Raw genomic sequence first — 13,585 nt, 5'->3', positions numbered from 1 at the left:
ATAGAAACAACTTCTCAGTCTTTGTTTGCTGTACATTTCCACTGCCACGTCGAAAACGACCTGAACAATCCATTGGATATATAGCAGATGGTTCCCCGGCACCTGCAAAAACTGCTATAATAGCAGAATAAAAAGGCTGTGTGTGGCGGAGGGGGGATGGCATATGGGTGATGATGGACTCAGTTGTGCGTGTCTGTGCATACGTATACACGTAAGATGCGCTGGTTCACACTCACGCTATTCAGTACAAAATATGGATGTGAAAAGCAATCACCTGCAAATAGGATTGTTGCCTAGTTTGCAACTTGGGGATTCTACCTTATTCCCCCGTTGTGTTTCAAGTCACAGGGATAGGAGTATATGATAGGACTAGGGGTGAGGAAACAGACGGGAATTGCCTCCTCTGCCAATTCAGCTCCAAGGGGCCTTGGGAGAGCATCTGCTTTGTATGCAGACGGTCCCAGATTCAATCCCTGGCATCTTCAGATAAGGGGTGGGGGAGACCCCTGCCTGAAATCCTGGAGAGCCACTGCCAGTCAGTGTAGACAATACTGAGCTAGATAGACCAAGAGTCAACCTGGATAGCTCAGTGGGTTAGAGCTTGGTGCTGATAACAGCAAGGTTGCAAGTTTGATCTCTGCACTGGGCAGCTGCATGTTCCTTCTGTTGCCAGAGGTTGGACTCGGTGATCCTTACGGTCCCTTCCAACTGTACAATTCTAGGATCCTATGACTCAGTCTAAGACAGGTGCCTATGATCTTATCAAGCCTTCCTGCAGGTTGCAACCCATGGGTGACTGTGCTCATTGCATATTGAGGCAAAGGGTGTGTTTGTGTATTTAGATATATATTCATTTTCTTTTTTATATATTACCTTTTTTCCTTTCCCCCCCTCATCTCTTGAAATAATTTTCATTTGATTTTATAAATGTAGAATTATAACATTAGCAAATACATATCCATATTTAGAGATTTCTCCGAATCTCTAGACTTCCCACCTTCTCCTCCATGGATCCTGCTATCCACCTTTTCAGCTGCATATTATTTCATCATCCAAGTTTTACAGCTCTCCATTTTGTTCATAGTAATTTTTACATTACAGGTGTTATTGCAATCCTGCTAATGTTTTCATCTGCTTACAATGGTCTCTCAAGTAAATTGTATATTCCCCCCATTCTTTATTAAAGTTCTTCTTGGTTTCTGAGCTTTCCAGTGTGTTTTGCCATTTCGGCATAGCCCAACAGCTTAGTTTGCCATTCTTCTCTGGTAGGGACTTTGTCTTCTTTCTATCTCTGGATATATTACCTTTTTCCATTGTGGCACCCAAGGCTGTGTACATGTGGTCCCCAGGCTGTCTCCCATCTAGTCGCTGACCAGGCCTCCTTAGTTTTGGCAAGCTGGTGGCCTCCTGTGCTCTCAGACTATGCCTGGCCACTCAGGCTTCAACTTTCAGAGATACAATGCTATAGGATTCCCTGTGTGGTAACAGGCAGCAGAAGCACTAAGCGTGTTGAAATGTGCAAAGTCGCCTTGTGTTAACAATATCCCTGGGAACTGGTTGCTTTTTCTCCCAGCTTAAGCCGCTGATCTGTACATAACACAATATAATCTCTCATGTCTGTGTTCTCCAAATTTACTTTGGCATCTTAAAATGATTAGTTCATTATGTAATCTGACACACACCCATCTGAACAACATGTTGACCTGTGCAGTGTTCAAATATTCCTTATCTGGCAGCATAGATGGTGGGCTTTCTTAACCAACTCCTTTACTCAGGTAATACCATACAATTCCAGTATTAATTTTGCATATGTTATAGCAATTGTTCTGATCTCAGACATGATATTGTGTGTGTGTGTGGACTCTGACAACCAGTTCCCTGGCACACACCAAGTGCTGGTTTTAATATGCTGTTATTTCCATGGTGAAGGCCCTCTTCTCAGTTCCAGTATTGTGAGCTTTGCTGAAATTTTGATGTAGGCCTTATTGCTCATTAGCTCACTTCAGACAATCTACTTCTACTTATTCTTGAACACAGGGCTTTTATTCAGCTGGAGCTCACCGGAGCTCAGGTGGGAGCCTGAGTGGTAGGAAAGGCACAGCAAAGGCACTGTGTGCTAGTAGCAAAATCCCACTGAGGTAAATCTCATAGTTCATCTGGTTGGCCACTGCAAGAACAGGATGCTGGACTAGACGTTGCCTTTGGTCTGATCCAGTGGGGCTCTTACATTTGTTGCATTCTCGGTTGACAGGTGTCCACATTAAAACAAGATGCTCAATTATACATATAAAATATATAATTCAGAAAGGGGCAGTGCAGTAGACAATGGGAAAGAAGCTCTGCCTGTGACTCGAGGGAAGTGGTGACAATTCTGGGCTAGGCAGACAAATCTAAGTCAGCTTCCTATGAACCTAAGCACAAGTAGCACAAAAGAACGCATTGCTCTGATGTTTGAGCACACACTTTGTGAAGCATATCTCTCCCCCTAGCAGTGAATTTTAATCATGCATAACAACTGCTTTTACATTTGTCCGTGTACATACCCAGACACCATTCTGATGAAGCTGACAAAGCTGTTCTGCGGAAGGGAGGAGAGCTAAGTGCCTTATTTTCTTCACTCGACTTGCTAAATTATTCCCAATGTGTTAAACAATGTAATTAAACACACACGCTCACATGATAAAAACTCTTTGCTGTTCCCCATCAGCGCAGGGGGTGAGAAGGAGAGGGAGGGAAGGAGAGAGAAGAACGAACGCATGTGTCAGTCCCAGCCTTCAAGCTCTGCTAGTTTTAATTTGAGTTGTGGAATTAGTAATCAGTTTTGCTGGAACACTGTTGCAGGAAATAGATCCTTGCGTGTGGCGGGCTTGAGCACTGTTGCAAATGAGTATTTGTTAAGGGGAAACCATTCTCTTGTCATGTTATGCTACATTATGTAAGATTTATTTCCTTTGTGCGGAGAAATGGAAGCCAAAAAGGAACACTCGTTCTTCGTGTCAGTGGAAGGTTATTTCTGAATTTCATCTGATTCCCTCTTTAAAAAGAAACAGCCTCTCTTAATTAAACAGCATGTGCAGAAATGCTCTTGGTTTATAGGGTTTATTATTAAGATGAGATGCAAGGCCAGGAGCTAGGAAAAGGGGGGAATTCAGTCCAGTCCACAGAAGATAAGATAAGATAAGATAAGATAAGATAAGATTTATTTATTGTCATTGTCCGTATATACACAGTATACACAACAACGAAAATCAAACACCCAAAGACCAGATTTACCATACACATTTGCACATATCTCCAACACTCTCATCCTTATTAAAACATAATCTATTAAAACATAACATAATCCAGAGTATAACATAACCTATTAAAAGCATAGCATAACCTAAGAGCCTGTCTCATTCCTTACTACTCACTGCTTACTATTACTTACTACTGACCCTGAGATCATTATTAAGTGCAATCAAAGCTCTTGGATAGAAACTATTCAGAAGGCTTGTGGTTCGAATTTTCATTATCCTGTATCTTCTGCCCGAAGGCAACAGTTCAAAAAGGTTGTGAGCAGGATGGGTGGGATCTCTCAGGATGTTGTGTGACTTCTTCAAACAGCGAGACGTGAAGATCTTGTCCAGGGTTGGTAGTTGGAGCCCAATAACATTCTGGGCAATTTTAATTATTCTCTGTAAAGCTTTTTTATCCGTTACAGAGCTGTTCCCATACCACGATAGTATACTATAGGTTAAGACACTCTCAATGGTACTGTGATAATAGGACAGGAGTAGGTGCTGAGATAGATTCAATCCCCTGAGCATTCTCAGGAAATACAACCTCCCCTGCACCTTCCTCACAGCCATATTAATATTTACAGTCCATGAGAGGTCCTCGGAGATGTAAATGCCCAGGTATTTAAAACTGCCAACCCTCTCCACCTCCTCGCCATTTATGTGCAATGGTAAAAATACACTTTTCTTTCTCCTAAAGTCAATTATAAGTTCTTTGGTTTTTTTGGTGTTAAGCATAAGATTATTTTCTTTACACCATTGAATTAACCCCTGTACTTCTTTCCTATAAGCAGACTCATCATTCTCACTAATGAGCCCCACCACTGTTGTATCATCCGCAAATTTGATGATTGTGTTGGAATTATACAGTGGGGTGCAATCACATGTGTACAGGGAATAAAGAAAAGGGCTTAACACACATCCCTGAGGAGCTCCTGTGCTTAATACTAGGGTAGAAGAATAGTAAGATCCCATTCTCACTGTCTGCGGCCTATCAGTCAGGAAATTCCTTACCCACAAACAGATCTTCTGATGTATACCCAGATTGGTCATTTTAAAAAATAACCTGTCTGGTAAAATTGTATTAAAAGCAGAACTATAATCCACGAACAACAGCCTTGCGTAGGTTCCCTGTTGTTCTAGATGACTCAGTACAGTATGAACAGCAATAGAGATAGCATCATCAGTAGATCTATTACTTCTGTATGCAAACTGGAACGGGTCTAGAGTGGATGGAAGACCAGCCTTAATATAATCCAGCACCAATCTCTCAAAACATTTCATAACGATAGATGTTAAGGCTATTGGTCTGTAGTCATTGAGAGATACCACCACTGACTGCTTAGGGACTGGCACTATAATCGATGTCTTCAGGCAGGTAGGGACAGAACCCTGCAACAAGGATAGATTAAAGATGTCCGTAAATACACCAGCTAATTCTGCAGCACAGTCCCTAACAACTCGTCCCGTGATTCCATCCGGTCCAGCTGCCTTCCTGATATTAATGTTCCGAAAAGCACGTTGTACGTCAGAAGTCTGTAATAAAAGTGGTTGTTTATCAGTAATAGTTTCTGATGATGTGCTGGTAGCCAATGCTGTGGTGACGGTAGTTCCAGTTCCCACCTCAAAACGACTAAAGAATTGATTCAGCTGATCAGCCAGGGGCTCGCTGCTGCTAGTCAATTCGTTTTTAATATTTTGCCCTGTAATTTGTCGCAGGCCTTGCCATACTCGACGAGGGTCGGAGCTTTCAAAATGCTTTTCGATCCTCCGGCAGTACATAGCTTTGGCATCCCTAATGCCCCTTTTCAGTTTGGCTCTGGCTTCTCTATACTGTTGCGCATCACCAGAGTGAAAAGCAGCATTTCTTGCCTTTAACAGAAGATGCACATCCCTGTTTAGCCAGGGCTTGTTGTTAGGAAACACCCGTATTTGTCTGGTGGTAGTGACAACATCAATGCAGCTTTTAACATAGAACAGTACTGTTGAAGCATATGTATCCACATTATTCTCCTCAAAAAGTGACCATTCGGTGCTCCTAAAACAATCTTGAAGTTGCTCAGATGCACCTGCTGGCCACACTCGTATCTCTCTGGTTGATGGTCTAATTCTGCGTGCGAGAGGTCTGTATGATGGAATCATAAGCAAAGATATGTGGTCTGACTGTCCCAAATTGGGCAAGGGCTTGGTCTTGTATCCATGCATGATGTTACTATATACTCGATCTAAAGTATTTTCCCCCCTAGTGGGACAATCAACATACCGAATATGCAAACCGAAAATGTAGCCTTTCTTCAAAAATGCGCACAGCTCTGAATTTTGCAAACAAAAAAGAAAAGTGTAAAAAATGTATGTATTCAGGGAATGTTTGCAAAAAAATGCACATATTTTGGTGAAAACACCAGAAAAATGCATCATTTTAGGAAAAATTGCATACAGAAATGTGAACATCAGTAAGCACTGACAATTCCTTTGTGATGAGCCTTTGAAAAATCATAAACTGATGCTGAAATGCATGACTAACACATCTTTTGAAAGGGAAAAAGAGAAACTGGGAGGAATGGAAATAAGTAGCCCTCTTAAATTGGGGCAGTGAAGCAGTATGCACCTCTGTGGGCAGGGAGTTCCACAGCTGTGGCTAGAAATATCATGATGGGAGGATTTAAGACTGTGAGGAAGTATCACACGTCAATGTGAAAATGCAAACATGTTTCACAGTCAGTTATATTTTTATGTTTTAAAATCCTTTTGTAATTATCATTTTACAACCCAAAGGTGCAGTAGCAGGGTATTACATTGTTCCATATACAAAGCAAACAAAAAATAAGGAATAAGAGAAATAAATGGTAACACCCTAATCTAAATCAAGGCATCCGTATTTCCCAAGATGGTATAGATGGTGAATATTGGGCATCTAAGTTCGAAGCATAAGAAATAAAATCCCACCAGGTGCTCTGCATCCCTTTGAAGACGCACAATTTATTCAAATATATTCGAAACAAAATTGTTTAATTTATGGGAACCTTTTAATCAAATATTTAGAACTGTGTGCTCCGTGCTTGTCACGCATCCCAATGCCTTTCCCTTTATTGGCCAGGACATTAAAAAGGTGGAGCTGGATTGAGCCTTATGGAGCAATTGAACAGGATACATAGAGCAGGTTTCCTCTTGAGCCAGCATGGTGTAGTGGTTAACAGCGGTAGACTCATAATCTGGTGACCTGGGTTTGTGTCTCCGCTCCTCCACATGCAGCTGCTGGGTGACCCTGGGCTAGTCACACTTCTTTGAAGTCTCTCAGCCTCACTCACCTCACAGAGTGTTTGTTGTGGGGGAGGAAGGGAAAGGAGAATGTTAGCCGCTTTGAGACTCCTTTGGGTAGTGATAAAGTGGGATATCAAATCCAAACTCCTCCTCCTCCTCCTCCTCCTCCTCCTCCTTCTTCTCTCTGCAGCTGAAATATCTGCACCATAGAAACCATCAAGCTTTCCTCTCTTCCTCCTTCTGGGCTTGCATGTCAGCCATTCCTCCAATGGCACGCTACCTGTTTCCCCATCAAGCCCTTCTCCAGTTGGGAAATTATTCTAGTTCAAAGGAGGAGCAGGAAGGCTCCTCTGAGCCATATGGCAGTCCACACTCACACCAAGTGGGATCACACTCTCCTTTGTCCAATTCTTTTCAATGGGAGTTAAACTTCATGGAAGGAACCTGGAATATACAAAGGCTCCACAGCTTTGTGTTTAATCAGTCCCTTAGATGTTGACAATCAGAATTACAGGATGCGGTGTGACTGCAGATAGCAAGAGGTGACCAGTGTGCTTATAAAATGTGAGGAAGGAACTGGAAAGCAAATGTTCTCATAAATCTCAGGCATACTTTTAATAATAGCCTCCTTTATTGAATTTTGGGCCTTGGCTATCTCATAGATCAAAACAATGTTCTGTGGATGAAATATACTCAGAGTCAAGTGTGAATTTCATGCTCTTTACTCAGCTCATAGTAGCAAGGAATGAGTCTTTCCCCAAAACGTCTGCTATATATACATTATTTACACAATGGGCCCCACGTGATTGGCTAATTCCGGGCTACTCCTGTAGGCCAATCAAGTTGCGGATTCACTTCCTCCAGGAGCCTGATTGGCTGCTCTTGCAGGCCAATCAGGTCACTGATTCACTTCCACCTGGAGCTGGATTGGGTGGCTCCTGCGGACCAATGAGACTGCTGCATTCTGGATCCTATTGTTCTAGGATTCAGCTCAGTACATAACAGTGGAGTTACTGAAATCAGCAGCGTCAAGAGGGCTTTGTTTGGAAACTTGGGATTTTATCAGTGAAAATAATGGGGAACAGAGCCATGAGAGATTTTAATATGCCTTGAGACAGCAAGAGCGAGGAGCAGCTCGGTGAGCCTTTGTTAATTTTCTGCTCCGGGAAGGTTTAAATTTTGGGGCACAGATACATCGGTAGCAGTTGTGGAATTCCAGACATATTCACATAACTTTCCAGATAACGAGGTTTCACTCACTGCCCCATGCTTTGGGAGTTCCACCTTCTTGGGATCCAGTCCTCAGACATGGTGGTTAATGATATTCCTCACCATTATCATTTCTTTATTTCAGGAAAGGAACAGGAACCCAATTCCTGAGATGTACCCGAGGAAACCTGAGCCAGGTGTGCCAAAGCCAGAGAGAGCAGGAAATGTGGATTCCCCTGTGAAATTTAAGAACCAGGACTTTGCTCAGTTGAGATACCAGTGCCTGAATCATGGTGTTCTTTTTCAAGATGAGACATTCCCTGCAAACCTCAGTTCTATCGGACCCTTGCCCTTTCTAGAGAACCCGTATATAATCGAGTGGCGGAGACCAACTGTGAGTAGCTACCAAGAGTTAGCAGACATTGCAGCGTTGGTAAATTAGAGTGGAATAACCACCTATAGTTTCTGGAGTTCAATGGCTTTATTAATGCAGGAACTATTTCCAGGATGAGCAGAGATGAAAAGCAGACATCTTGTCTCAACAATAAACAGTAAGCAGTTTTTTGCTCAGTTTTTAGAGGTGGCATTACCTTAGACAGAGAGCTACAAACAAGTGCTGGCTAGCTTGCTACACAAACAGTGCCCTCAATTATGAACTCAATAGAAGGAAATATATTTGCCTTTCTCCAACACCAAGTTTTACAGCAGACTGTCAGCTCCATGTTCCTAGTAAAGTAAAGTAACTCAACATTTAACTGCAAGTTCTGGTGTGATTAGCCCTTGCCAAGCATTCTTTTAAAAAGTGGAGTGGAAAAAGAAGATTGTATATGTCCAGAAATGAACTTTCAAGTTCATTTGAAAGTTAGAACAGTACCTATGTGCACACAACAGTATGCACATTAGAATGTAAGAGCCTATCGGATCAGGCCAGTGGTCAGTCTAGTCCATCATCCTGTTCTCACCAGATGCCTTTGGGAAGTCCATAAGCAGGCTCTGAAAGCAACAGCAATCTCTCCCGTGGTTCCCAGTAGCTGATATTCAGAAGAACACTGCTTCCAGCAGTAGAAGTAGAACTTGGCCATAAGGGTTGCCTTCCATGAATTTGTCTAATCCTCTACGTTGGTGGCCATCATAGAGTTCTGATCATGCAGACAGATCTATATTCATGGACATGATAGACCCTGTTCCAATTTTCAAATGGAAATTTGAGGTCATATCATCATACACTGAAAGAATGCTAAAAAGGGGCTTTCATTAATTCTGAGTCAGAAAGGGGTATTTCCTCCTCCTCCTCCTCCTCCTCAGGTTCCCCAGTGTTCCTCAGAGGAGAGAATAAGAAGGAGGAGAGGGAAGAGGGAAAGAGAGGAAGACCCCTTGCCACCATATCTCTGCACCTGTCACAGAAGATGAGGGGGGAAGGGAAAATGCTAAATACAGTGGAACCTCGGTTATGTACCGTCCTCCTTATGAACGCTTCAAGTAACGAGCTCTGCTAACCCGGAAGTAGGTGTTCCGGGTAGCAAACTTTGCAAGCAGAAGTCGCACACTGGCAGTGCGGTGGCAGCGAGAGGCACCATTAGTAAAAGCGTGCCTCAGGTTAAGAACAGTTTCAGGTTAAGAATGGACCTCCGGAATGAATCAAGTTCATAAACAGAGATACCACTGTACTGCTGAGCTATGGTCCTTCCTCTGTATGCATGTAAAGGCTTTATCCTCAGACAACATTGTGCGGTAGATTACTATCAAACTTCATGGATGAGTGGGGATTTGTGCCCTAGCCACAAGGGTCCGGGTCCTAATCCACTGCTCTAACCACTACACAACACTGCTTAGACATGGAATACCTTCTCCTTCCTCTCCTTTATCCAAGTTGTTGACATCACTGAAATGTGTGCTACTGGGGGCAGGGGGGGTAGGTGGGTTTTTTTTTTAAGGATGTAAGAGTCATTTCCCCTTTGTTTTATAGTGTAACTATGAGTGTGGGTTACAGGTACCTGGTAGGTAGCCGTGTTGGTCTGCCATAGTCAAATAAAAAATAATAATAAAAAAAAATATTCCAGTAGCACCTTAGAGACCAATTAAGTTTGTTCTTGGTATGAGCTTTCTAAGAAGTGTGCATGCACACGAAAGCTCATACCAAGAACAAACTTAGGTCTCTAAGGTGCTACTGGAATAATTTTTTGTTTTGTTTTGCTTTGACTATGAGTGTGGGGTATGCTTGTTTTTTGAAGTTTAGTAACAGTCAAGGGACTATGTCACATTTCAAAGGCTATGTATGTAAATCTATACAAATTAGCAATATCTTGAAATTAATTTTAATTGCAAGCCCCAATAAGCAATTTAATGAGCCCACTTTTGTGAGACTAACACTTTTGCCCTATGGCTATATCTTTTCTCACCCCCCCCTAATTTTGCCAGTCGTTAATGGTTGGTTTAGCAAACTGACAGTAAAGAAAAATTGCACCTCAATCCAAGATGTCTCTGCTTGTTTTGCATCCTCTGAGTCATGCAGTATCTGGTTATTTAAGTGACAGATAACTTTTCCCCCCTGCTGTCACCATTCCAGTTCCAATATAGCAGCTGAGGAGTGAAGCGGGCTTCAATTTTATCTCAGGCATCAACAAGAGAATTGCCAATTACGTTCGGAGTCTGGGATCTTTATAGCTGGTGGTAATGCATAAAGCAGAGAGAACACAGCTTGATTTGCAGATGCCAGGCAGTGCTGACAGCTAGAAACAACTTGTTTTGACTTGTAAAGTGAGCCAATTTGATAACGAGAGTCCCTGAAGGGGAACAGGGTTGGAGCACAAAACTGTCTCATCTTTGACACCCTTCTTGAACCTGACATCCATGCCTTTTGCCACTTGATGCAAATTACTGAATGCATTGTTGCTGAATTTACTTAAATCCCACTCTTTCTTTTTTAGAATGGATTTTCTGAGGCTCTCAGAGCAATCCTAGCCAGGTGATGATGAGCATTTTCACACCTATTTAGCTTCCATGACACTCTGAGCTTCTGGTCAGTCTTCATGGCAGGGATGTGGAACCTGTGGTCCTCCAGATGTTGTTGGACAACAACTCCCCTGATCCCACCCTAACCATTGGCCATGCTGACTCTGGATAATGGGAACCGGAGTCTAACAACATGTACAGGACTACAGGTTAGCCTCTTCTGCAGTATGGTTTGGGAATATAGGGCTAGGAGAGATAGGGGTTGCCAGCTTTCTACTGGCTCCTACTCCTGCACTGTTAAATAACAGCTTGATCTTCTGATGTTAGCAGATGATAATACTGAAATTTATGCCATGGAAAGTTTCGCCAATGTTTCTGTAAATTAAATCACTGTTAAAAGTACAGGAGCAGCTTTCATTCTGATCAACCAGAAACTCTGCCTGAAGCTCATCCAATCCATTTGTGCCAGAAGAGCTCACAAGCAAGGCGAACTCAAGCAATCTTTTGGTAATGCCTTTTAGTTAGGTTCTCAAATGAAAGGAAGCAAGAGCATAGTCTGTAGGTCTGAAAGATACTCGCCAGTGAAAGATACTCAGAGTCGAGTGTGAATTTCATGCTCTTTATTCAGCTCATCGTAGTGAGGAATGCAGTTCCCCCAAAACGTTTGCTTTATATACACTATTTACACAATGGGCCCCACGTGATTGGCTAATTCCGGGATACTCCTGTATGCCAATCAGAGTGTGGATTCACTTCCACCTGGAGCTGGATTGGGTGGCTCCTGCAGACCAATCAGACTGCTGCAATCTCAATCCTATTGTTCTGGGACCAGTCAGACTGCTGCAATCTCAATCCTATTGTTCTGGGACCAGTCAGACTGCTGCAATCTCAATCCTATTGTTCTAGGACCAATCAGACTGCTGCAGTTTGGATCCTATTCAGCTCAGTACATAACAAGGTCTCTACGGATCTGGAGTCTAAGATCTTGCACAAAAACATGCACCATATACATTAAGGGGGTGAGCCTGTGGCTCCCCAGATGTTGTTGGACCTATATCCAACAAGCCAGGGATGATGCAGCAATAAACGAACGATGACACATTCCCTGTCCCTGATGCACCATCCTTAACAATGTAGCAGAGACCACCCAGATGTCTAAAAAACAAAAGAACAGGAACATGCACCATACCAGACAAAACAAAGAGATTTAACAATCATGCTCCAGTTGGTTCAGTCAAGTTTGCTGTGCTGCATATTGTAGGGAAAGGTTAACAAAATCACAAGAGATTTTCTGACAATCAACCTAAGGGAGAAGTTTCTTCCTTCTCTGGATTATGCCTTAGGAAAGGAAAATCGGCTCCAGTGCAATGAGTCATGCCCTTTCCTAAAGGTCTTATGCTACAGATGCGGAACTCGTGCAAATGGTAACTAATGTCGCTTCTCCTTGGCACACATCAATTACTGCCGAAATCTACATCTAATTCAATCAGTTGACTAGGCAGTGACACTTCTCTTATTAAGCAGTCACAGGCAGGAAATGTTGTTTCCATTTCATTAAGCTGATTGAATACAAGCAAACAAATGGACTTTTTTCAGTAATACTGAGTGAGGGAGGGCCTTAGGGTTCAAATCCCCAGCGACCTCCATAAAAACACATCCAGTCTTCTTGCCAACACTGTCAAGAGGAAAAGCAGCTTCCAGTGGTGTTGAAAAATAGCAACTTTGGGTGCCAAAGAGCTGTGAATCACGCAGAGTAGTTATTATTAGTCCAGTCTTCAGATTCCTTGCACAATGTTCTCAAATGTAAGCACTGATATCCCAGGGCATGGACTGAAGGCATAAGAGGTCACCACCTTGCTGAAGTTTATGCCCAAGGTCTCTATGATGGGGTGATCACCTGGGAGGTATGGATTCCAAGAGGGAAGAAAGGCAGCAAAGAAATGGAATAGCAGTAAAAGAAGAAGGATATTGACAAGCTGGAATGGGTGCAGAGGAGGGTAACCAAGATGATCAAGGTTCTGGAAACCAAGGCTGTCATATGGAAGATGAAGCATGGCTGTTTTCTGCTGCTCTGGGGGGTAGGCCCCAAACCAATGGATTCAAGTTACAAGAAAGGAGATTCTGACTAACCATTAGGAAGAACCTCTTCTGATAGTAAGAGGTGTTCAACAGTGGAAAGAACCTCAGATGGTTGTCGGCAGTCCTTCATTGGAGGTTTTTAAACAGAAGTTGGGTGGCCATCTGCCAAGGATTCTTAAGCTGTGATTCTTGCATTGCAGGGGGTTGGACAAGATGACTCTTTGGTTCCCTTCCAACGCTACAATTCTATTATTATTATTATTATTATTATTATTATTATTATTATTATATCTAAAGAACAAAATAGATTTTGCCCAAGTGGAGTTTTCTGCCCTGTAACACTAGGCTGGTGCATATGGCTGTGCTACCTGTGGCAATTATTCCCCTTCTAGGAAGGACCATAGCCCAGTGGTAAGGCATTAAAATATTTTTCCCTGAGGGTGAGGGGTTGCGGATGAGGTTTGTTTGCTTTTTTTTTTAGCAGATTGACATTTGCCATGGCTGCTGTACATAAAGAATTTCCTGCCTTAGAGAACAGGGCTAGATGATAACCCCAGAAGTCTCTTTCAGTTCTAATAAACTGAGTTGTTAAGAGGCATGCAAAGCCCTCCATTTTCTGATATAATGAAATGACCTTAAAACAGAACTTAGGCTTTTCTGATTCTCAGTTGCAGCATCCTTCTCCTAAATTGGACTGTACATGTTGTTGGAGAAAAGACTATAGCCAAAAGGAAGCCAGTCACAAAACACCTGGAATATGCAGCTCACTGACACCTCTGTAGGGTGTTTGGTCTCAAATCAGTCTT

At 42.6% G+C, this 13,585-nt stretch overlaps 1 protein-coding gene across 1 annotated transcript in view; it reads left to right on the top strand.

Moving 5' to 3' along the window:
- LOC117044644 (calpain-13-like) overlaps positions 1–13,585 on the top strand; it is a 76,183-nt gene that overhangs the window by 6,327 nt on the left and 56,271 nt on the right. Inside the window, exon 2 of the mRNA XM_033145452.1 lies at positions 7,894–8,142. Within this exon, the coding sequence (XP_033001343.1) occupies positions 7,894–8,142 (249 nt within the window). The remainder of the gene's footprint in view (positions 1–7,893; positions 8,143–13,585) is intronic.

Source organism: Lacerta agilis, chromosome 3, assembly GCF_009819535.1.
Source record: "Lacerta agilis isolate rLacAgi1 chromosome 3, rLacAgi1.pri, whole genome shotgun sequence".
In the NCBI taxonomy this organism is placed as follows: domain Eukaryota; kingdom Metazoa; phylum Chordata; class Lepidosauria; order Squamata; family Lacertidae; genus Lacerta; species Lacerta agilis.
The sequence above is the reverse complement of the archived record's forward strand: the minus strand, read 5'-3'. Positions and strand labels throughout refer to the sequence as shown.